At 39.0% G+C, this 25952-nt stretch overlaps 1 protein-coding gene and 1 long non-coding RNA gene across 10 annotated transcripts in view; one reads left to right on the top strand and one right to left on the bottom strand.

The window, feature by feature from the left end:
• The window catches only part of myb (v-myb avian myeloblastosis viral oncogene homolog), a 32398-nt gene extending 17281 nt beyond the window's left edge, over positions 1-15117 (bottom strand). For 2 of the 9 annotated variants that reach the window (XM_072249471.1, XM_072249488.1), the window contains exons 1-9: positions 14552-14807; positions 7278-7395; positions 6907-6978; positions 6044-6136; positions 4474-4694; positions 3086-3317; positions 2451-2531; positions 2042-2146; positions 515-769 (exon numbers count right to left, since the gene is read on the bottom strand). In XM_072249471.1, coding sequence (XP_072105572.1) covers positions 515-769; positions 2042-2146; positions 2451-2531; positions 3086-3317; positions 4474-4694; positions 6044-6136; positions 6907-6978; positions 7278-7395; positions 14552-14586 — 1212 coding nt within the window. In that variant the 5' untranslated portion in view covers positions 14587-14807. Of the gene's footprint in view, positions 1-514; positions 770-2041; positions 2147-2450; positions 2532-3085; positions 3318-4473; positions 4695-6043; positions 6137-6906; positions 6979-7277; positions 7396-11686; positions 11789-14551; positions 14810-15050 lie in introns of those variants that run through there. The other 7 variants (XM_072249533.1, XM_072249481.1, XM_072249496.1 and 4 more) reach the window with 6 other exon arrangements.
• Positions 15118-17431: 2314 nt separating this feature from the next.
• On the top strand, positions 17432-24902 carry LOC140191791 (uncharacterized). The gene is made up of 3 exons (XR_011883925.1): positions 17432-17504; positions 22716-22831; positions 24882-24902. It is a non-coding gene; the product is annotated as an uncharacterized lncRNA (long non-coding RNA).
• Positions 24903-25952: the final 1050 nt, after the last annotated feature.

The following is a 25952-nucleotide window of genomic DNA, read 5'->3' on the forward strand; positions in this document are numbered from 1 at the left end:
GTTTTTTTCTGAATGCAATATATTTAGCACAAATCTATCTGCATTCATTTAAGGAAATTGACATTCTAGATTTAAATGTGTAACTTGATTCAGGGTGCAGAAAGTCAAATTGAACAGAACCTTCAACATTGGCAGAATAGCAAAATAAGCAATTCCTACTAGTTTGTTGTTTTTGCATCCTATCCAATTTTCCTTCCCAGAGGGGTATATAACAAGTAGCCAATCTAAACTTCTATAAACTTTGATAGAAATTATTTCTTGCAGATTTCAATCCAGCATAATTTATTGTATGTTTATCTCAAATGTCACACCATACAGTTAAAGATAAATGCATATTATTGTAATGAAAGATTTTTGAAGTGATCTACTAGGCAATCCATTATACATAATTTCATATTCCACCTTTTAACAGCCAAGTAAACTTAACTACATATGCAAATTCTACATATTAACATGAATTGTAAGTATATATCCAGTAGTCATTAACTGCAAGCTGTTAAAAAATATCACTCACTGAGTCTAGTAGTTGAAGTGCTTCTGTGTAATCAGAGTGTGGAACACTTCTTAAAGGTGAGAGTATTCCATTAGGATGAATCATACATCTTGCTGGTGACGCACTTTCTTCTGGCAAGGAACCAAGATCCCTATGAGGTGGATGTCCAGGTTGTCGATGTTCCCCTATGCAAGTAATGGCCAGGCTCCTGTTGTGAGCTCCTGAATTATCAATGACTACAGTACCATTCCAGCTGGAGTAATCAGCAGTTTGAGTCTGCAGAAGTGGGAAAGTAAAGGAAATCAGCAATACAACTGCATATGATTGAATCAGATACTACCAGAAGCTTTTTAGCACTTGCATGATTCTTGTAAATTGCATTTGAAACCCCATGTAAAGAACTATACAATTTGTTGCTCTGCTAGCTAAATTAGAACTCATCTTTTTCTTCCCTCAACAAGAAAAAGGCAGACGATTAAAATATTACAAACTATGTTTAAATGTCCTCATTAATTAATAATGTAAGTGAATAATCATCAGAGCTTTGATCTAATCAGGGATAATATTGGGATGACATATGGTTTATAAAGTGTGTTCTAGGAGTATTTTCTTGTACTAGTTAAAATTCTAGTGCAGGCCATTTTAGAATGTTGAGTTAGAGTTGCTTTTGTTGCAGTAAATTACTGCATCTAACCCTTTTTGATGGTACAGCTCACACCAACGCAACAGAGGTGCGCAAATCAAAATTATCAGAAAATAGAGAAGAAATTAGAGATAAGCTTAATATATAGTCAGGTGATGGAAGAAGTGATAAATAAACATTTAAAGTAAATCAGTTTTATGTAGTTTCTAAATGTAAACTATTAGTATAGCTATGTATATTATCATGCAGGTTATTTTTCATGCAGACCTATTGCATCAACAATCCTCATCGAAATCCCAATCATGCTGGCCACTTATTTTCACTTGGTTTTATCTGGCTTTTACCACGTACAGTAAAACCAAAACCAGCACTTTTACAACTGAAATACTGATCACACATTATCCGATCAAAATGCCAGATTCTGTGTCATGCATCACTATTTGCTAATAACTTAAACAAAATGGGTTAATTTGACCAGCCATGTGTAATGTATATAATGTGTAAATAACCAAATGTACAGTTTAAAAACAATGGCGTAAACACTAAACATGCAAGTTAAAAAATGAATACAAGTGATGAAATACAATGCAAAAAAGAGCAAAGCCTTTGAAAGCAAAAGCTAGATCTAGAAGTTGGCTCTAGATTAACTTTGTCAAACTTGAAATTTTTGACATGCTTCTGAATAAATATATTTCAATGCCTTTGTGCAATATGTACCTGTTGGTTCTGCAATATTGAAGACTTTTTGCAAAATATGCAATTGCTCTACAATGGCTTTGTAGATTTCAGCTTTAACTTTAAGGATATGAAATTAATATAGAGCCTTTCTGAGGAAGAGAGGAAAGGAAAGAGCACTGGAGTGAAGCTGCTAGCCCTTTATCCAAGCCGCACAGTGACATTCTTACTGGTAATGCCTGCTGCCCTCTCAGTTCATTTTCAGTCGACATTAGTAGCAACTCTAATTCCTTTATTCTTTTTTCTTTTTCAGGATCTTCATCATTATAGTGTCTCTGAAATTAAGAGTTGAGGGAAAAGAAAGAAGCGATCAAAGGAAATGATTTTAAATATGACGTTACACTGATTAAGACTTCCAAACTTCAGCTACCAAAGCTGAGGCCAAGGCAACCGTGAAAAACCAACCCAACTTATAATGAACTTCCTTGAGGATAAATGGTAAAACCTAGCTGCTAAAATAGAGAGGATAAATAACTTCTAAAGTAGAGCTTTAGATCATATTATTGAAAAATAACAAAAAGCACAACAGTGTTAATAACTCACATCGAGGTGATTAGGTGAAAGAAATATTAAACTTACCTGAATAGCCGCAGTGGCTGGTTGAGGAACATTGGCCATATTCACGTGCAGAGAAACTGGATAGGGTATCTGATTGGTAATCTGAACCAAGTCACAAAAGAGCTAAATCAAGACTAAATGAATTTTTGCTTTTTTTCTGAATTATTTGTACGTTTGTATATACATAAAAGTAATTCCTGGAGAGGGATGGGCTCCACCAGGTTTCAGATGCCAAGACACGCTGTATGATGAGCATACCAAAAGCTTGTCATGACAGCGCCCCCACGACTCCACCAGGAGTTAAGGGCACACACACACACACACACGTACTCAGAATACGAGATAATTTTAATAACAAATGCAACTGCAATGCTCAACAGGTTTTCAAGAAAATGATATAATCGTAGATCTGACTCTTTATTACCACCTTGCAATCAAATACCTAGAAATACCCTTTCTTAAGGACAGGAAGCATTTTAAACTTAATAATGGAATTGTAACATAAATCAGAAATATTTAATACAAAGTTCATTCCTGAATAAGTTAGTGAATGAATTTTATTATGCTAACTGTTTAACATTAATACATGCATATAGTACAGCATAGGTATGATTGGCAGTTACTGAAAAGCACAAGAAAAAATCCTAAAATCCTACCTCTTGTGGATCAGGAAGATGAAAGTATGCATAGTCACCATTGACTTGTGGCTGACTAGCTGATAACTGGGTAGATGGAGACGTATGTGGAAAACCCATAATAAGGTTATTTTTTTGAAAATTCGTCGTAACTGGCGGCTGGCTTGTTTTAGAAGACTCCTGGAGGTAGCCCTCTTGCTCTACTTTACGACGCATTGTGGAATTCCAATGGTTCTTGATAGCATTATCTGTCCTACATACAGACAATTTGAAGATGCACATAATTCAACAACTTGTCCAAAAACAATTACAGATAATAATATGCTACTAAATCAAAAGGCTTTGGCTGTATCATGGTAGGCCAACAACCTATGGAAAAATGTCATTATGTTCTTTCTAAAAATCTACTATAATGGCAGTAAACTGAACATCTATATCCACGAATGGAAACTGATACATTATTCAAACAACCCAAGACTCATTAAGTAAAAGATTTCAGCTAGTTGACCCTAATGATATATATCATAGGAACATGCTCACTTACAGTGAAACAAGTATGATTATTTGAAATCTAAAATGCAGACACTTCCCCATCAAAAGTTACTATTTTTATCCCCTGAAAATGACTAAAGGAGTATTTGCATTTTCCTTTCACTAGAAATTGTTAGCATGGTCACACATCCTAAAACTCTATCCTTAATAATTATATGCTTATAAATGCTATCCCTGTCTGTATGGGGATAAGAAAACAATACGAACAATAACTACAAATTTCACGAAATAGTGATGCATATATACAAGGAAACTTGGGTTTGGGAAATGTACAAGGACGTGCTTAATTAAAGCACTTGATTTACAATTTGCTTCACTTTCTCAACTAAATCAGCAAAGATTAAGAGCTATTAGCTGGATAGTTGTCAGATGAGCCATCAACACCAGGCAGTAGCCGAGCAATGAAGTTGTAGGGTAGAACTGCAAAGGCTTGTTGTCTCCTTAACCTATTTTAGTACCATTCTGCAATATTTTGCACTCACCACTTGACATTTTATCTGCCATTCTTGTCTACAGAAATATTTTGTTCATTATTGCCCTTATTACACTGTTCCTTAGTTTAATATTGACAAATATAAATTGTAATTTCTGAATTCATTTTACTTTTGCAAATAATACATAAGCAATCCAAATAATAATCTCTCAGCATTCTACAGAATATTGTCTCTACCATCCATTCTAACACAAGGTCTTTAATCATATATTGTAACTTGATTTGTCACCTTATGTTGCAGTGTTCTAAAGATCCCAGTATGGCACTTTAAATCCTAAGATTCAGTACTTTACCTTAGGACTAACTTTTCATTGGTCCATTAAGACTTCAGGCTATTTTTAGGAGGTTCGTTTTCAACATTTACCTTCCAGGAAGTAGCTTTGCTATTTCTGCCCATCTATTTCCAAGTCTTTTATGTGCTTGATATATAACCCGGTCTTCTTCCTCTGTCCAGGAAGTTTTTTTCACTTCAGGATTTAGATGATTGTGCCACCGCTCTCGACATTGTTTTCCTATTCTCCCTTTTAGATGCTTTGCAATAACAGACCAGCGCTTTGGACCATATTTCTGCACAAGTTCTATTACCTACAATAAATATTTTTAAGTTTTATAAAGGAAATAACCAAGTTATGCAAATTGAAATTTATAGGCGATCCCTCCCCACGTTACAGCTGTACAGGTTATAGAAATCTTCCCTTATGGAATTCACAACTCAATACCTAAAAAAAAACTCCCTTCAAATTTATGCGAAAATATGTTAAAAAATCGACATATTATTTTAACATTTTTATAGCGAGTCCAGATAATATTATGGAAAATTACAATAAGATCAGCTTTCTAGGAAAGTAACCACACCAACCCCACCGCAACGAAAGAATCGTTTGTTTTCTGAATTATGGAATGTTCCTTGTAAATTAAAGTTTTAAGCAATAACAATTGTTTATAATTTATTATTTTGTCTTAAAATAATATATATTTTATTTTAATTTCATTTAGAGATACAGTGTGGAAAAGGCCCTTCCAGCCCTTCAAGCCATACTACCAGCAACCCACCAATTTAACCCTAGTCTAATCATGGGACAATTTACAATGACCAATTAACCTACTAACCAGAACATCTTTGGATTGTGGGAGGCAACTGAAGCTCTTGGAGAAAACACATGCATTCATGGAGAGGACGTACAAACTCCTTACAGATGACATCAGAATTGAACACTGAACTCCGATGCCCTGAGCTGAAATAACATGGTGCTAGCCACTACGCTACTGTGGCGCCAATAATTTACTTGTTGATTTTTGACCGAACAAAAGTAAATCCTATATATCAAAACATATGAATGAAGAACAAGCAGATTCTAATGTATTACCCATGTTATGTAAAATAAGTTTCCAAGAAGGAAAAGAGCTCTTAACATGCAACATTAAGCATCCATCTTTAAGTACTTCTGGGTTACACCTGATTATATTTGGACCATATACACAGCAGGTGTTTGCTAATGCATGGAGCCAAGTTCTATGAAGTATCATTTTAGTCAAGTACATAAGCTCAATTTGATGGGGGTACTTTTAAGTTTTGTATTTAGTTGGGTTTTGCATTAACATTTAACTTAATGTTAATTTTAAATAGCAGTCTATTTCAAAAGTGGTAACAAACCACCTGGAATGCCAGTTGCAATTATGGAGATGCCCAGAATGGTTGCTTGTTGGTAGGGGCTGATTCATGAATATTAAGCTCAAATTTTAGAGAGTAGTAGAATAGCATGGGTCGAACTCTTTCTAAGAAATAGGTCTTGCATTCCTCTATAGAAACATATGATATCGTTTGTCATTTCCCTCATCGTGACTGCTGAGCATCTGGTGACTGTTAGGTTATTTCAGTGAAGTGCCAAAATGCATAAAAATTAAATGCTGAACATTTTACAAAATGACCCTACCCTTTGATCTTCTTCTTTTGTCCATGGACCTTTAATGAGTTCAGGATTTAGAACTTTTTGCCATCGATGTTGGCACTGCACATCAGTCCGGTTCTAGATTTGTAAAGAAATACAGGAACTAATTCTAATGTTTTAAAGTTTTCAAGAGAATGCACATCACTTTGTGGCTTTAATTCAAGACAATACTCAGCAGACAAGTTTCAATTCTGCATTTCACTTTTGAAGTATGTAAACGTGTAATATGAGCAAGAACCCAGTCTAGCTACTGCATACCTCAAAAGCTTTCAGCATTTATTTTCCCTTAACACCCGCAAAAGAATGTTTTATTAATAAATGGACTATGGTATTTTATCAATTTTTGGCATTGTCCATTACAAGGTTTGTTCATAGTTAATTTTTCACAACACTTAACTTCATCAAACTACATTTAATCTCAAAGTAACAGCTGCAGTAAGTCAGGTGTCAGATAGTTTACCAGGTGCTTGGTGGTAATATATACAATTATGTGGTGAAAGTGAGATTAAATAACCTAAAAATTAAATAACCATTTAAGGATTATAAATTGCATACAGCTTTTCTTCCATCTCTAAGAAATCTAAAATTTTTGTATAATAATTAAAATATATTTTTAAACTCAGTGTTATCAAGCAAACATAATTTTCAACAGTTTTGCCACATATTAGATGTAAGGTAATTGGATTTACTATTTTTAGATGACTGCTGTACAATGTTAATGCATTAGCCTTACATAATTAACATATCTGTTACTTTAACTCCCAAAACAATAAATCAGAATCCTGGCTCACGTTTACTTAGCAAAACTATTTTATTTATACTTACACACTACAGAAAGTAGTACTTACAGGGAGGAAGTTGGCAATAATTTTCCAGTCTTCCGTTCCATGTTGTTCAACCAGTTTTTTCAGCTTTTCATCCTTTAAAATATTAAGCAAATGGTTGCACTTGTAGCTTATTTGCACAGAATAATTAAAATTGCAAACTGAAGCTCTAAGCTTTCTGAATAAAGCAAAATAGCTGTTGATTATGCCTGCATTAGTATCTTACATGTATGTGATTATTGCTTCATTGGGAATATACTACTTTTACTTCAAGAATAAAATGTAATTAATACAATTGAGGTGCAATTAATAAATTATTTTATTAATATGAACTCATCTTCCAATTAGGTATTTTAAAAAGAAAATCTTACTGCATTCAGTCAATCTTGACTTACCTCTTCACGTGTCCATCGTGTTTTACTTAACTGGCGTTTACAAGACTTTGGTTGGGGACCATCATAATCATGATCAAACATTTCAATCTCTTCTTCCTCCTCATCACTACTGTATAAACTACAAATAAAACATTGTTATTAATTAGACAACACCTTTATTTCCCCAGTTTCCATCATATGTACAACAAATGTACCCATAATATAGGTAATCCCCACATTATGATGGTGGTAGGGATAACATTCCTAGGAAACTGTAGTGTGATCTTCCATAAAATGAAGCTACACCATCTGCATTGGTGTCAAGAAATGCAAGCTGAAAATGGCTGTTAAGTAGGAAATACTTGCATTTATAATTGTATAGTTCCAAAGATTCCATTCCAAACGAATAACTTTTGGTATATTTTTTCCATGTGAAGATTTTAAATAGTAGCTTGTAAGACATAGTACAAATATATTTACGTATTATCTAAACAGTAAAAATAACCTTGAGCCCCTGACAAATATGCACACGCAACCCTTTCTGATTAATAATGACCATTTTGATACCCAGCATGAATTTTGACCTTGCGGTTGGAAGGAAAATACTGAACTTTTATTAAATAATTGTCTACTCGTAACTTGCCATAAGCTCTTAAGTGATCATGCACATGAGGATGAAGAATTCAGTTTAGTCATGTATGATATCCTTAGCCATCAAATTCTATTAAATTTATGATAAAGTATCATATCTAAAAATGTTAACTTCAGCAAAGTCATCAAGAAATATGCTAATATGTAAGATGAGGATAGAGAAATCTAACCCCAGAATTATTTATGTACTCATATGCCATATGCATGGGTAAATATCCAGAGCAATATCTACAATCTGAATCCAAAACTGGGTTGCAGTATCATTTGAAAAATTAACTATCGTCAAGTCTCCCTACAAAACGTAGAGAAAAAAATGGGAAAATACAGTGTATTCCAGTTAATTGATACACATTGGGACCAGTACATTTTAACCCAATTAGCTGAAAGTATAAAAAAGGCAAACCACCATTTAACTGAGTAACAATTTATGTATTTAAATTAAATACAGAACAACTAGAACACTTCCAATACCTTACCATAGAACTGTGTATTAGTCCCTAATAGTTATTGACAGAGGAATCCATCTATCGTGTATTTCGTTGGCTGTAAATGAACAGAATCTGTACAGACACCTCGTTCAGATAATGGGACTGCCTTCATACAATGCTTTAGACGATTACATCCCCCAAATCTTCATTTTCATTGTAACATTCAAGATGGGTATTGATACCTTTATAATTCCTAACTTGTTGAAGAAGTGAAATTGTTTCATTTTCACTCCCGCCATTTCTGGTATTTCTAAGGCCGAATGCTTGAAATTTCAGTGAGCAAACAGTTCTGAATTGTCTTACTGTTTACTTCACACCAGCTATCAGTGACAAAAATCACTGCTTTTTGAACACAAGCACACACAACTGATGCTATTAAAAAACTGAACCCTCTAAGCACAGTGAGGTGTCTAATGACTATGCAAGTGCACGCAACTGATGCTAATTAAAAACTGTTCAGCCCCAACGAAAGGCATAGTGTTCCAAATAAATTAAGGGGATCCTGGCTATTTCCTCTATTTAGTTTTTGTTCTTTAAGTGTTGTCCCAAATGAATGGCCGCTCCAATTAACCAATGGCCCAATTAGACAAAATGCACTGTAATTTAGTATCACATAAACACACATCAGCAAGTTGTAAACCAGCAATGAATGGGTGAGAGAAGGTCCCTTGTGGATGGTACAGACAACACAATTACAACATCTTCTTTTACAAAATGTATATAAATCTGATAATTATGCTGCTTAAACAATACCTCTTCTGATTTCAAGTCATTTCATTAATTTAAGTGGTTAACTCTGCTATAGAGTAATCCATATGTGAATATCTGTTCCCTATTAAATATTTTAGCCTATTTTGCAATATTAGAAGGCAAATTCTCAGGTTTTAAAAACATAAAATTGCATTCCCTTCAATATAAATAAGATCCATTTTATCTTAACAAATGAGAAAACTTACTGCTTTTATTCCTTATGCTCCATCCTCAAATGCATTAAACTAAGGGTCTAGTTCTGCGTTCCACAACTACGTGAATACTAATTGCGCTATTAATTGCATGAGATCTCGTCGTTCAGCCTAAAGGAGGCATTATTCCTGAAGAAATTATTTTCCCTTCTCTCTATCCCGGTAGGTTACTCCATCTAGTGGTAGAGGCAAGAACAGTCAAATCCTCTACCCAAATGAAACTATGCACTGGAGAGCTAAAACCCATTCAAGGAGTTTGGCTGTTAAAAAATGTTTAACTTCTGGTATTAACTCTACTATCCAAGACTTCCATTTAATTTAATGCCTTTGAATACAAATATTCGTTTGCAATGTTTATATTTAAGTGCCATGTAATGTTGCAAAATTACTTTATTGCTCTAGATTTGTTTTTGGATAGTAAACTTTGTCACTGGTCAGCAGTTTAAAAAATTAACTTGGTTAAAAATGTCAGGGACTGAAATACGCAATGAATTTCATACTACTTGGACTCGATATGAAACATTAAAAGTTTTTTTGTATTCTGGCTCGGTACTGAGAATACATGTTCTACACCATAAATTACAATTCAATACAAACTTACATTTTTTTTAACTTGGGAGGCATTATGATTAGAAACAGAAACATTCCTATTATTGCATTCGGGGCCAAATCAATATATCCTGACATAGTAATGGTTAACAGGTGACGATATTTATCTTAATGCCCAAGCTTACAGGAAAATTACAGTAAATTTATATTATCTGACCTCTTTCTACTCGGGATATCATCCTTAATACTAAACCTCACGCGCAACCGACCGAAAGATTCAAACGCAATGACGGGTAGTTTAAATGTAATTGAAGAATCTTTAATGAACCATTTGGTTATAGGTACTTCTAAAAATAACGCTAAAGCAATACGTTGGCGACAATGTGGTAAATGGTGAAACTTTAAAGCTATTGCTGAGTTCATAATATCGCGATCATAACGTTCTTACATTAAATTACGAGACTTTAGATAGTTTTTCCAGTGACCCATAAATGAAAGCTCAATAAACCACGAACTCGGCAGTTCATGCGCTAAAACACAACTCCGGCCCTGACTGATTTAACTCGTGAAGTTCTCAGATCTGTATTTTCGTGCGTGAACAAAAGCTTGCTACATTAACTTGAAACGTGCCGCATTACTACAGCCATGTAGTCCCGAAATTCTTAAAAAATCTTTTTGGTGACTCATTTATCTCAATAAAATATCGGCCTAATGGAATTTCCGCCGGTCGCGAGTACCAAGAACCTTTTGTCATATTTCAAACACTTCGGGTAGATGACATTGTTCCCCATTTCGGTTTATATGGACCTTAATGACGATAAACTATCTGATATACTCAATTTACTTAGTCATGGACGAATGGTCAAGTTCGAGAAAGAGAACTGAACAATTTCTGGCACTGTCACTGTTATGTGTTAAAACTTATTGACAACCTAGGTCAGAGTCTTTGCCAAGTTCAACTTCTAGTGATACATTCAACAACCAGCTTAATATTTTGTTATTCAGCAGTAGCATACAGCTTGCAACAAATTAATATCCACGTGTCATTTTCTTGCTCGTGCACGAAGAAAACAATAAAAATGTTATCTACTGCATTGATCAGAACTAGTTACAAGTTTCTCCATGCGTGAACACATTAGATTTTGTCAATATCATGCTTGTCTTGCACTCATGCAGAGTTCGGTGAATGATGAACATAGCGACTGCGAAACTACAATATAAACTAAACACAAACACGGACCAGTCAATACTTTTCTATAAGCAATGTGTCGATAGACAAGTATTAATAGTGCAGTTAAAACTAACTAAACTGTTCCATATTCAATATTCTGGAGACCTATAATGTAAATTGTCTTTTGAAGACTTCATGATTTCATCAAATGACCAATCTTGATTTTTTTAAGATCTTAACGCTGTATCATTTGTTATTCAGAAACTGTGCACATGACTGAACTGAAGTTCTGCACCTTTTAAATCTACTACAAATACATAATTTAGAATAAATTGAGGCAGCGATTTATAATCTAATTTGACCCAGTTTTAATTACGGTTGAAGTATATTGCAGAAGCTATCAGCAAATTAAACGTACACGGCTCCGGATCCATTCATAAATTAACTACATAAGATATCTAAACAGGACCGAACTTCTAGTTCACCATTTAACAAGTCTTCTTCTCTAACCACAGTGTAAACCTCACCAAATTAAAGTGAAAGTTCTTCCTCTTTCTGCAATAATAATTTTTTGTTCATCAGACAGCAGCCAAAACGTATAATAGTTACCTATTCCGTGGCCGCCGAGCCATGAGTTTCTAAGAGAGTGCGGAAGAAGTGTTGCAGCAAGTGATCACCCAAACTCACACGAGGAGGAAGCAAGTTGAGATTAAAGTGTACACTCTGTAAACACAGATTCCTACAAACAAAGCCCTGGACCCTCCCCTCCCGCCAAATCTCGCGCCCAAACCAGTGTCAAGGTAATGCGCAGGCGCACTTGTGATCTTGGCGGTTCTCCGTAAACCCGCCTTTTTCCTGCAATCCCCGCTAAGGCAGCGCCAGCAGCGCCCCCCCCCCACCAGCTTTAGAAAGTAAACAAGTATAGATAATGCACTTCTGTTCTTCATCTGTCAAGTCTCACACACAATACAGACATCAGTGGGGGGTGGGGGATCCCTGTTGCTATTACTATGTCATTCTAAAACAATTACTTTCTCCTGCAGAAGGAAAGTCAGTCGCACACATGTCGACTAAACACTCAAGTAGCATTTCACGCTAAAGTGAAATGCTACTTGAGTGTTTGGAAAAGGGAGGTGGTTTATGTACCTTAAATGTAATTACCATTGCTCAGTAAAGTTTATTGGAAGTATGATATATATATATAAATTATTGATACAACTAGTAATGCAAACTCCACATTTAAGAGATTAGATGGCGCTTTTCGTATATTGAAAAAAAGACGAATGCTTATTCCATAGATGGCGCAACCTAGTTTTGCAATGAAACCAAAATATGGAGTAATGAGGGTCCTTTGTTCATAAACCTCTTAGTACGAAAAACAAAATAGTAAAACAAACATACATATTGCTTTTGATGTCTTCTGAAATGTACGATTAAGTCATTGAAAAAATCACAATCAGAACGGAATGTTTTCAAAACTATCGCTTAAAATGTATTGACCAGAACTCAGCATTGTGCATTTTTCTTCGTTATACAATTCAAGTATGATTCTGTGGTGATCGGATAGAGTAGCACCGTCAGATACGTTATTCGTGACGATAATTACAAATTTAATGCATGTCGTAATTTGGGACCTTGGATCACTGCAACACACTTTCTCTTCCCTGCGCACTCCTGGCACGTGTGTAATGCAACGGGACAATAACGCTCTGTCTGAAACAATTGGAGACGCTAAAACACAAAAGGTTTCCAGAGATTGACTGCAGTTCGTGGGTAGCAATTTCACTTCAAATTAAATTCCTAAGCACAGACCACATTACCACTAAGCGTCCACAGTTCAACAAGTAATTTCTCTGATTACTTGTTCCAAACATATTCGTGGTCATCTATCATATAAATGGATAAATAATACATTGTGAATTTCTCTGGGTGTTCACAAAATAATCTGCGTGCAACGTTTAATCTCTAGCCGTCTGTAATACTTAAATTATTATTTTGGATTAATTGACATTTATTTCTCCAAAACAGTACTCCAAAGACTCGTCATTCCAAGTTTTAAAGTCTAGATTTGCTCCTTTTTCCGCGTTCCTTCCGACTTTAGTCTACATTGACGCTTTAAAAATCACCTGTATTATGACAAACTATGGTCATATTACTTCCGTGATCAATGTCTATTTCCAATGCAGTTAGTTCTGCCAGGAGTATGAAAACATACTAGTTTATTTGTTCCTAGAACAGAACTTGAATCAACTATTACATTTGACGGTCGCACTCATCTGATCACTATCCTCATTTTGTTTTGCATTCGGTGTCAGTTCTTCAAAACTTTTTTTTATAACAATCTTGTCTTCAGTCTATTGTTTTTCTTCCTCTTTTTTGAACAATGGTTTCCTCATTTCCGTATTCGTCGTTTTCCCCGTTTGTTTTTGCCTCCACTTTTCTTCGTCCCCTACCCCCCAGTTTGAAGATATTACTTCACCTTGGATTACTTTAACCGGTACAAGCATTTTACTGTCACCCTACTTGGAACCCCCAGTTGTTACATTTTCTGCCAAAAAAGTTCCCCTCCGGCTAACCAAGCAACAAAATAGTTGAGTTTCCACAAACTTTTATCCTGCAAGTAAAACGACTCAATTCAATGAATATTTAAATAGTTAGTGAACTTTCCAACATTTACAAAAGATATTAATTGCACCAACACTGCATCCACACTAGTCTGTTCCCTGCTTCATCAGGTGGTCAGGGTCGGTAAACAAGAATGCGAGTGGTGGTTTTTGCCAATGTGCAAATCTAACCTCACCTCCAGAGGATTCTTTAGTTTAATTTAGGGTCTCCATGATCCGCAATGTTTTGCTTACACGGAGACGGAAGAGATTGCAGTTGCTGGAATTTGGAGCAACAAACCAAACAATCAGTGTATCCAGCAGCATCTATGGGGGAATGAAAGGAACTGTATGCGTTTTAGGAGGGAAACCCTACACTAGGACACCATACTTTTATTACACTGTACCTAAAAGAAAACGCAAGAATGGAAAGATTTACTGAAAATACGCAAAGGGTCGAGTAGTATCTATGGAGAGGGAAGCAGAATCAAGCTTCAGGTTGCTATTTCATGATGACATCGATCATCGTGTGTCTGGCTGTGGGGGTTGGGGGTGGTGGGAATCCCTACGTTTCATCCACAATCCCGGCACATCCGCCGGTGCTTGCTTTAATTTCGGTCAAAGACCCGCTCACGCAGTCTCATCGCTCCAGCTTCATTCTGTTTCTCTCCCTCCCCCGAGAATCACCACCGACCCAACACACAGCCAGCCACCACCACCACCAACTTCCCTGGAGCCTGAGATTCGGCCGACGGTGCCAGCGCTGCCCACGGCCGGGCGGCGCCAGGTGTTTGTAGTTGAATCGCCCGCCGTCAACCGCTGGGGCTCGGCCGCCACGTGACCGCCGGGGCCGCGCCCGCTTCACACCTACCTGAAAGTGCCGTCCATGGGCCTGCAGCCCTCCATCACCTCTCCCTCGAACTCGGTTAGGGCGCGCCGCCAAATAGCCCGGGGACCAGCGGGGTGGGATTTCTCCCCAATCTGATATTGCTTGGACCGTGGCAACTCCGTCTCTCTCGCTTCCCCGTCACCCTCACCCTGGGAAGGTCGTTGTTTGGTCTGTGCTTTAGGCACTCCTTCACTCTCCCCGAGCCTGTCGCTGAGTGGAACCCTACCGATTCAAAAGGTACCGGAGCTCTCGGCACGAACACTCCCCCCCCCCCCGGCTCTCCCGCCCCCGGTGCCTCGCACGTGCAGCTCGCGCCCGCTCCCTCACCCTGGGGAAGCGTGACGTTGAGGGCCGGGGGTGGGAAGTCGCGTGCATATTGGAGTGGACGGTGCTGGGGTGGGGGTTAGTCACAAGACAGGGCCCGCAGGTAGAGAGGGGGCATCGGGGCTGGGCAGGGACCTGTGCGCGCCCAGTTTCTTACCTGCGCCGGGTGGCATGTTTCCCTGATTCACACGCCTGCCGGTTTGCACCTGAGCATCGAGGCAAGGTTTTAGTTGAGTCGCATCGCTTTTCCTTCTGTGCTTCTTGCCCGTCATTTGCCCAGCTTCTTTGGCTGGAAGCTTTTCAACCATAAAACATTCTAACGAACTCCTGCCACAAAACAAAACTTTTAGGGAGGAAGGTGGGGAAGGCGGTTAGAAGCATGAAGCAGCACAAGTGTTGCCAGCTTTGTGATTCTTGTAAGAAATTAGAGCGAAAGAAAACGCCAATGCCCTTCCAGGAAATCCCATACCACCCCTGGTTATGTGCCATAAATCATAAAGCCTGCTCACAATTATGACTTTAACACTCTTTGGGGTAAGCTTTAATGAGCTAATTGTGTCTAGCCAAAAAAATCATTATGGTTATGATTTACATATGCAATAACCTGTCACTTTTGAGTAAGTGTAGATTATTTTCCCAATAAATTACAGGAAGTTAAACAAGTTGTTTAATAGCTTTGTTTAAAAATGCACTGAATATACCTATTAGGATATGATGCTACAGAGATGATTTAGAAAACTCCAAAGTTATTTGGCTGCAAAGAGAAAAGCAGAAGAAAATCTGCAGACACTGGAAACATACAATTTTAGAAATACCTAGTATCTGTAGGGGAAAAAAACTGTTGATGTATCAAAGTGGTGATTGTTGATCAGAACAGAATATAAGAAGCAGAAGCAGGAGTAGGCCATGTCTGCTATACCATTCGACGAGATCAGGGCTGATCTTCCTAAACACTATTTACCTGCCATACCCATATCGTGTTAGCCATCAAATCCGCTAATATCCACAAATTTAACATGGGAATATATGAATTAGTATCAGGAGCAGGCCTCTCTGCCCTTCAAGCTTGATTTTCCATTTGTTACGGTCGCAGCTGATCTGGCTGTAACATCAATTTAACATTCTTGTATACACATGGTAACTTTTCACCCATTGCTTGTCAAGCATCTCACTGACTTTTCCCCATAAGTATTCAAAGACTACATTGCTCTTTGGGAAGGAGAATTCCAAACATTCAAACTCAATTCTGAACAAATTTCACATCGTGTTTTTCATTAATAAGTGATCCCTTTTAAACAGGAATCCTGATTCTAGATCTCTCACAAGAGGAAACATACTTTCCACATACATCTTATGATCAAGACTCTAGGACTTTGCATGTTACAATCAACATCACCCTCAGTTTGAATAAAATCAATGACTGAGCTTCCATAGCTCTTTTGGTTAAAGGGTTCCAGATTTACCACACTTTGAGTGAAGAAACTTGGAAACAATGGATTCCATAGCATTCTAGTCAATTTGTAGTAGAATCCTTTTAATTCTAGATTTTCTTGGTTAACTGAATTTTAATTCTGATCAATCATGTTAAGATACAAACATAATTCAGATCATTAAGGATTACTGTATTAATTTGATAGCATTGTAACTATTTTACTGGGCCCAACAGTTATGAATCATTGGAGTTGTCGATCTCAAATTATTGCAGACAACCTGATGTTGAAATATTAGGAGTATTTAAGAGAATCTTAGATAGGCACATGCTTTATAGTGGAGGACACTGTGAGAGGGACAAGTAGAATTGTGATCTTAGAGTAGGTTAAAAGGATGGCACATCATGGACTAAAGGGCCAGTACTGTTCCATGATCAATGTTCTATGAGTATATTTAAAATGAAAAATGAACATATTTCCAGTGGATCAAGGATATAGGGTTAGTAGAAAAAAAACTAGGATTGAGCTAAGGAATCAGCTGCACTGTGGAATGGCAGTTTGGCCCTGGCAGACTGAATACTTCCTCCTGCTGCTGTTCCACAAGTTCCAAATAGGCTGTTTTCTTTTTATGAATTTTATAAAAATATACCCCTCTGTTTAAAATTAAACTATTAACCTCTGAAGAAAATACTATATCAGGGAATGTAGTATAAAAACTTTTAGCTATCCTTATCTGATTTTACTAAGTGTTACTATGTTGAACATAAAGTCGCCCTTAATTATTACGTCATTCATGGAATATTTAGGTCAACAACTTTTTTCTAAGTGCATATTACCTCCATTAAATACCATTTACAAAATCACTGGCACCCTTATGTATTTTGTTATTGTACTTCTTTGCATTAAAATGCCTGTTCTGGTTTTGCATTATCCATGAGTTTGACTGGAACACACTAGATTTCAGGATCCAAAACACTGAAACTTACAATTATTACGGTACTTACAGTGCTTTTTGAGGCACCTCTCTTAACACGTGCCTAACACAATTCCTGGAACCTGTTTTTTTCTGCACTTTGGTCAATTTGTTACTCTTTCCGACAGTTTTGAAGAAACCGACTGCAAAACAACGTCTAGCTGCTCTTGCTGGAAAGGAAGTTTCTGCCGATATTACTCATTGACAGGTAGCTAACACATTACTGTTAAATTAACTACTGTAGAAACAAGAAAAGAATCTAATCAAGTTTGAAAATGTTGTCATAAATAAAACAACCAATGAATTACCTTGGGGGCACGTTAAGGCATGGGCCAGATCAAAGTGGCAGGGTCCATTGAGACTAAATCTCCAGTAACAAGATCAATAAACCTAAGAGGGATCATTTTCCCACTGCCTATAAACTAACACCCTAACATTGAAGGTGACGTGCTCTTCATTATCTTCATCCACAAAATGCCAGTAGTTAAGCCCAGATCTTCAAGAGGTGAGAAAGATCCAGGAAGGCTAAACTCTAGTTGGGAACACAGAAAACAACAGCTAAATAGTAAAGCATAGATCCCTTTAAAGGGAAGTGGAGGCAGGCCAGGCTAATGAAGGCATAGACCAGAACAAATTAGTATGATCCACTGATACCGAAACTCCAGTAATGAGATCAATAAACACAAGACAGATCATTTTTCCTACTGCCCAAAATTCTAACAAGAAAAATGTGTGACCACACACTGTCCATTATTTAGTTCATGAATGACTGCATTCTAATTGGGTGTATGTGTAATCTAGCTCTGCATTTAGGATGAATAATTGATCAATGAAGTGGTATGGCAAACCCAAACCAACTTTCAATAAAATTAAGATTTATTCATATTGCATTTGTGTTAATGCAATAAATTGAATGGAAGCTCTTCAGAGAAATGTGATCAAAAACTCAGCTATAAAAGCAATCACTTTGTATTAAATGGTTGCATATAGCATGGTAAATGTGTACATCAGAGGAATGTGCAGTGGATTCCAGATAATTGGGACACGTCAGGACCAGTACTTATTGGCCCAGTTGAGCGGCAGCCACAATTAGCTAAAGTTTTCTTGGAAATACATAAAAATGGATAAAAAGAAGACAAGTTACTATTTAGCAGAGTAAAAAATTATATATTTAAATTAAATACAGAACAAATTAAAACACTATCAATGCTACTACAGTAGTATAAAACTGTATTAGTTCCTAATAGTTATCAACAGAGAATTTTATCCAATGTACTCTGCCTGTTTCTTTTGATTGACTAAATGAACAAAATTAATGCAGATACCTAGTGTAGATATGGACTGCCTTCATACAATGCTTTCAACGATTGCTTCCTCCAAATCTTCATTTTCATTGTAACTGTCACAACCACAGACTCTGCTGCGGGGTCTTTGGGCACATGTAGGCAGGCTGTGCAATAAGTTCGACAATTGCACTCATGAGTTTGCACTTTCCAGCTAATTGTTGTTCCATTATGATGGTATTTAACTGCCTTCTTTTCAAGACTTGACCAAAAACACAGCAACATTGATGCTCCCTGCTAACCCTCATCCTTGTCCAGGAAAGAAGACTCCCATTTCGACTGACTCTATCAAAGAGTGGCATTTATTTAATATTGATTATTGCTTCCAGTCGCAGTGTTGGTGTTAACTTCCAGTTTGAAAGTTTTAGTTAACGGCCCTGTTGGCCTAGAATTTATTGTTTATCTTTTCCTTTAGATTCTGCAACAGTTCTCATTAAAGCCGGTGAACCGCTGAGCCGCTTCATTATCTCTCTTATGCTCCACACTTGGGCCATATCTGAATGTTTTGACAGCAAGTCTTGATCATGGAAGAGGACCCAGCAAAGAGAGGACAGCTGACCTTAGCTGTGAAATTCATTTGCCAGGTAGAGGGGAAGTTACTGGTGGTCGAATCTGCATTGGTAGAATTGGCCAAAGCAGTGTGACAGATAATCTCAGTTCAACAAGCCCTGTCTCAGCTGGAGGAATGGGTGTTACCCCTCACAGCAACTGCTCAGCAGCTCACCGGAGACAATTGGAATCAGGTGGTAGCATCTCTGATCTTACAGCAGTAGTCCATGAACTTATAGCTGACAGCCTCGCAAACACAATTCAGCAATTTGGCCATGCCAGTCCCACTCCCACCATTTTGCTGATCCTGTAAGGCAATGTGATTAATGGAAATGTACATATTTCACCACCATTGACATTGAGTTGGGGTTCACTTTAAGGGGCTGGTCTGATGTGATGACGTATTACGTGAAGTTCTAATACAGCGCTTTTTGTGTTCAGTGTTTGGAGGACAGTAAATTAGTTGTTATGGTTTTTCTGAAACATTAACGCCTTATGCCGTTTTATTTGCGAAAACCTGCATTGATGACCCCGATGCTCCAGGATAATTCCTGAGTTATTGAACATGTTGGCAATACAGTCACTTTGAAACTGCTGGAGATTTGGAAGCAAAATGCCATTGATCGGTTTGTACAAGCCGAAGCACAATTGGCGCTGTGACAAATTTCTGCCGACAACATATGGCAGCATTGCTCAGACCTCCACGGCTGCGAGAGTGGTGAGTCTACTAGAGCACCTGCCTGAACACGTTAAGTAGTGATCACTGAAAATTCACCTTTTACAGACTGTTGGACTATCTGAATCTGTGCACGCCAAATAGTTGCTCTCCTTGCCTGGCCTCAGCGATGCTAAACTGTCAGAGCTAATGGACCACATGCTGTCTGTCCTGGGAATCACCATCTTTAATTTATTTTTAAAGAGCTCTTCATGCAGCAAATGCCTGATCAGATTCTCATTGCCCTCGCTAATGCACCCATGAAGGATTATAGGGAGCCTGCTAAAATGGCTGATAATCTACACTTAGCCAGGCAGTGGTGCACTATTCTTCCTCCTTTCCCTGCCTCAATAAGCTCTTTCCAACGCGACCCTACTGGTGCTCCCGCTCCCCAATGCGCCTATAGCAATTACTACTGATGCTTCAGACATGCTGTGGGTGCTGTGCATGAATTGTTGGTCGGAGGCTTGTGGCAGTGCTCGCCTTCTTTAGCTGGCAGCTCTGTCCCCCTGAAAGGAAGTACAGCATGTTTGACCATGAGCTTCCAGTCTCTTTCTGGCTGTCCGCTATTTTCATTTTCTTCTAAAGGTTGCTGTTGGTTTGCATGGCCGCAATGCCACCTGGCATACATATCAGTTCACAACTAACATACAACACCTCAGGGAAAAGTATCGTCATGGCTAGCTGTTGAGGCCATACACATAGGGGTTGATTATGCCGGCGTTGCAGCTGACCAAGCTACTGACCCAGAGGCCCAGGCTTATTGAACAGCAGTCACAGGCCTGTGGTTGGCTGACGTTAAGTTCAGGGAAGTTAGGGTTTCTCTCCTGTACGATATCTCAACTAGTCGTCCTTGCCCCATAGTGCCCGCAAACTGGAAGCAGACTGTATTTGACTCCATACATGGGCTCTCGCATCTGTGCCAGAAGGCCTCTCAGAAACTGGTTGCACTAAGGTTTCTGTGGCACAGCCTTAGAAAGGGTGTGTGATTGGACTGCAGGTTCAAGTGACATTGGCACCTTTTGAGGTCCCTCAGTGATGGTTTGACCGTGTCTATGTGGACCTTGTCGGTCCTCTTCCCCCCCCCCCACCCGAGGTTTCATGCACCTCTTTACCGTGGTAACCATACTACCAGGTGACCAGAGGTCATCTCACAGACGTAGCTCGGGTGTTCATCAGCATCTGGGTTGCTTGGTTTGGCACCCCATCTGATATTTGACCACAGTCTCCAATTCACTTCAGACCTCTGGGCTGTGATGGCCCAGAACCTTGGCTTTAGACTACATCACATCACAGCGCATCACCAGCAGTCCTTAAAACTGCTCTGAGGGCTTCCCTGATCAATGAGTGTTGGCATGATTATCTCCTGTGGATCCTGCTGGGGCTCAGAACAGCCCCAAAAGTTGTTCATGGCTCAGTTGACACCACAACCGCCTGGTTGGCCTCTCAACCACTCTCTGCCCTCCTCAGTAAATTCAATTCCTTTGCACCTATTCCTACCTCCCATCATTGCATTCAGCACTCTTCGGTTCCTGTTGGTCTACATTCCGCCGTGTTTGTTCTTTTCCACCATGATGGACGCCAGCATCTCCTTAGGCCCCCTTACGATGTCCCGTTCCACTCCTTGGAATGGAAAGAAAAGACTTTTATCATAGATAGGAGGGGTAAACCTGAATGTATTTCGGTAGTTCGCCTTAAACCACCCACCAAGGTTTGGGGGATTCTGCTACCGTGCCCCTGGCATCGCGACATGAGCATGAGTGTGTCAACACAGCTCTGGATGAGCCAGAGACACCTGCTGTTCCTCTATCCTTGGAACGTAGGACCTGAGCCGGGGTGGCTCTTCCAAGCTCTGGACAGGCTTACAGTGCTGGTTTTAATGAATTCTGTGGGGCTTGTGTAGGCTAATGTAATGGGTGGAAACACATGCATAATTCACAGCCACAAATATTGAGTTGGGGTTCATTTTAAGAGTCTGGTCTGACGTGATGACATAATTACTTGCAACACAGACAAAATGCTGGAGGAACTCAGGAGGACAGGCAGCATTTATAGAAAAAAGTACAGACGACGTTTTGGGCCGAAACCCTTCGGCAGGTTCCTCCAGCATATTTGTGTGTGTGTTGCTCGGATTTCCAGCATCTGTGGATTTTCTCTTGTTTGTGACATAATTACGTGAAGGTTTTTTACCGTGCTTTATGTTCTGTGTTGGGAGGACAATAAAGGAGTTGTTGCAGTTTCCCTTAAACTTAAAACAACTCTGCTATTTTACTTCTGAAAACCTACAGCCTGGTTGACCTAGCATTTATTGTCTTTCTTCTCCTTTGAATTCTGCAACAGTTCTCAAAGCAGTGAACTGTTGACCCACTTCAGCATCTCTCTCTCTGCATGGGTCATAGCCAAACATAATATTCAAAATGATTGTTGGTACCTTCAAAGTCTTCATAGTCCCTAACTTGTTGAAGTCTTGAAATCATTTCATTTTCACTCCCAGCATTTCTGGCATCTCCAAGCCTGAATGCTTGAAACTATAGTGAGCAAAACGGTTCTGAATTGCCTAACTCCTTATTTCTCGCCAACTATCAATGACAAAAATCACTGCTTTTTGAACACAAACACATGCAAGTGAAGCCTTTTAAAAACTGTTTGCTCGAAAAATAGTGTAGCATCTAATGGCCATATAAGTGCACACATTTGATGCTAGCTAGAAACTGTTTGGCAACTGTCTCCTGCCCTAACTTAGTGGTATTGTGTCCCAAATGAGTGAATAGAATCCTGGCTACTTTCTCAATCATTTTTTGTTCCAAATTAGGGGCTACCCTGACACCGATGGTCTGATTGGAAGGAAGGAAAGAAGTCTGAAAAGGAGAATTTCAAACTGAAGTGTATGTAATGCCCTGGTTAAGATCTCTGCTGCTATGCTGTGAGGTATTTTATTTTATCAGTTTTCTGTAAAAGCTGTGTGTCCTGCTGGAAAGCGTGTTTTGGCTTCAGTTAGATAAGGAGCCATGTTGTCCAATTTTGGAATGTTGTGTCAACCAATCAGGATTGCAGGATGTGAGAGAAGGTTCTAGACAGCTGTGGGGAAGAGTTTTCTGAAGGACAGTAGTCTGGTTTGGGGTCTTGGCAGGAGCTGAGGAGCGGGGCATGAGGGAAGATGCCGCAGAATGCTGTTGGAAGGAGAGTCCCTGTTGCAAGAAGTGCTTTGTGCAGATGAACGGCTCCAAGGCAAAAGGGCCAATACCCCTGAGAGAGAGCTAGTTCACTTGAGATGGTCTTCGAGGGAAGTTTAGAATATGTTGGGTGCTTTCAGGCAGACTGTGTGTTCAGTGCATGAGTAAAGGGATACACGCCCGACTACTCTAGAATGAGCTCCAACATTCATGTGCGCATTGGACTGGTTTAACTGTAATGGGCCTTTTTATTTTTCACTTCTTTTTCTGTAATTGTTTGTTAAAGTTGAAAATTTAGTAAATATACTTTCTTTATAATTTTATGCTGGTGTATGATCTGTCATTTTTGGTCTACTGATAACTGTGTATGGGCAGTATTTACACAGCATTTGCTACAATCTGTGTTCCTTAATTAGAGCATCATAACTTTCCTGTTTGGTTGAACTCCAAATCATACTGACTCTAGACGAATATTGTTTATGAAAGGTGTCCTTCTCACCGCTGAGTCACTTGGCTGTTAGCAGAGTTAGCTCACAACTCAAGTTGTTGCTTGAGCCCAGGTGAGAGGGCTACTTTTGTGGGGGCCTATTCCCAGATATCGGATGCTGTGTGAATGCTGTTTAGGGATTGATTAAGCAGTTTATTGTGCGTTTTATTTGTGTGTTTAAGCAGCGTTTGGGGAAAATGAGTTGTTGTAATTAAGATGCTTTATTAAGGATGCCACTGGGATTAAGGTTTGGTGTAATTTGAAGTGGTTATCCACAAGTCCTGCTTGGCTCTGAGCAGGGTGGATATTAGAATTCCAGATGAACTGCTACCCAGAGTGCTGAGTTTTGTAAATGTATTAGGGAAAGTTACGCTGATTGAATGGCGCTTTGACCAACCAGTGGGTAAGGATCTTATGTTAGTCCAGGATACCAGTGACGTAACTGAAGTGGCACTGCCTGATAAGATAGGGGCACCTGAAGAGGCGGAGCAATGGGCAGTCCATATTTTAGAGGGTGGAGAATTTAAAGAGAAGTTGTACTCACCTCTGAAAGGAGTTGTCTGATGTGAAAGGTCTAATGGTCCTTCAGTGGTTGACTTAAATTCTGAGCTGGTTTCGGCTATTACATCACTGGTTGATAAATGCCAAAGTGTATCTGTGGAGAGCCAAGGTATTCGTAGACTGGGAGCATTCTCTGGAGTCAAGTCCACATTCGACAGGGAAGAAGAGTATGAGGCTTGGGCTGAGCAGATAATATGATAAAACAGAGATTGGTAGAGAGTTTAAAGGGTCCGCCAGCTGATATGATGAGGTTCCTAAAGACAGAAAACCGATTAAGCACATCAGCTAATTACTTGCAAGCTCTGGAAGATGCTTTCGACACTACTGAAAGTTTAGCTGATCTTACGATAAAGTTTAGGTACACGTTCCAGGAGAAAGGAGGGAAGCTCTCTGCCTACCTTTTCAGGTTGGAGAAGCTGCTGCATTGTTTCTGCCACAAAGGGGGCATTCAACTGTCTGAGAGAAATTGCTTGAGGATGGAGCAAGTTGTGAAGGTCACACTGTCACATGACATGATTGTTCTATGTATTCGAATTACCCACAAGATGTGCCCTTCTCCATCTTTTGCCGAGTTACTCAGAAGTTAGAGTGGAAGAAAGCTTGTTTGAGAAGCAGAACATTTCCAAAAACCAACTAGTGTCTTCAGTGATAACCCCTGCTGCTAGAGTGACCCCTGAAGCCACAGAGATAGAGCTTTTGAGTAATGAGGTGAAAAGCTTTCGAGCTGAGCTGACTCTGATGTCTTCTAATGTTTCAGATAAACGTGACACATCCGTTGGGAAACCTGACCCATTTGTAGGACTTGTGATGCAGAGGAACGTTGCTGAAAAGGATCTCGTGTAGAGAGGCAATCGGTACTTTCTGTAACAACTGTGGAGAAGATGGACATTTCAATTGAGACTGTGAAGGGCAGGAAAGTCTTCAAAAAGTAAGTCAACAATTAATCAAACAGAGAAGAAAAGAAGCAAAACTACAGAGGGACTCAGTAAAAGAACGGACTGGCTTCTTGGCAGGATACATTGAAATCAGTATATCAAGGGAAATACTAAAGTGCAAAACACTATTTCTGAAGGTTTAGTGGGACCAAGCTCTGATGTATCCATACAGATTGAAGGTGCTTATGCTAGAGCCATACTTTATACTTTATTGTCGCCAAAAAATTGATACTAGAACATACAATCATCACAGCAATATTTGATTCTGCGCTTCCGGCTCCCTGGAGTACAAATCGATAGTAAATATTAAAAATTTAAATTATAAATCATAAATAGAAAATAGAAAAAGGAAAGTAAGGTAGTGCAAAAAAAACGAGAGGCAGGTCCGGACATTTGGAGGGTATGGCCCGGATCCGGGTCAGGATCCATTCAGCAGTCTTATCACAGTTGGAAAGAACCTGTTCCCAAATCTGGCTGTATGAGTCTTCAAGCTCCTGAGCCTTCTCCCGGTGGGAAGAGGGATGAAAAGTGTGTTGGCTGAGTAGGTTGTGTCCTTTGTTATCCTGGCAGCACTGCTCCGACAGCGTGCGGTGTAAAGTGAGTCCAAGGACGGAAGATTGGTTTGTGTGATGTGCTGTGCCATGTTCATGATCTTCTACAGCTTCTTCTGGTCTTGGACAGAACAACTTCCATACCAGGTTGTGATGCACCCTAGCAGAATGCTTTCTACGGTGCATCTATAAAAATTAATGAGGGTTTTAGGGTACAGGCCAAATTTCTCAGTTTTCTCAGGAAGTAAAGGTGCTGGTGGGCCTTCTTGGCAGTGGACTCTGCCTGGTTGGACCAAGTCAGGTCACTTGAGATATTGACCCCGAGGAACTTAAAGCTTTTGA

This window comes from Mobula birostris, chromosome 2 (genome assembly GCF_030028105.1).
Source record: "Mobula birostris isolate sMobBir1 chromosome 2, sMobBir1.hap1, whole genome shotgun sequence".
NCBI classification, from domain to species: domain Eukaryota; kingdom Metazoa; phylum Chordata; class Chondrichthyes; order Myliobatiformes; family Myliobatidae; genus Mobula; species Mobula birostris.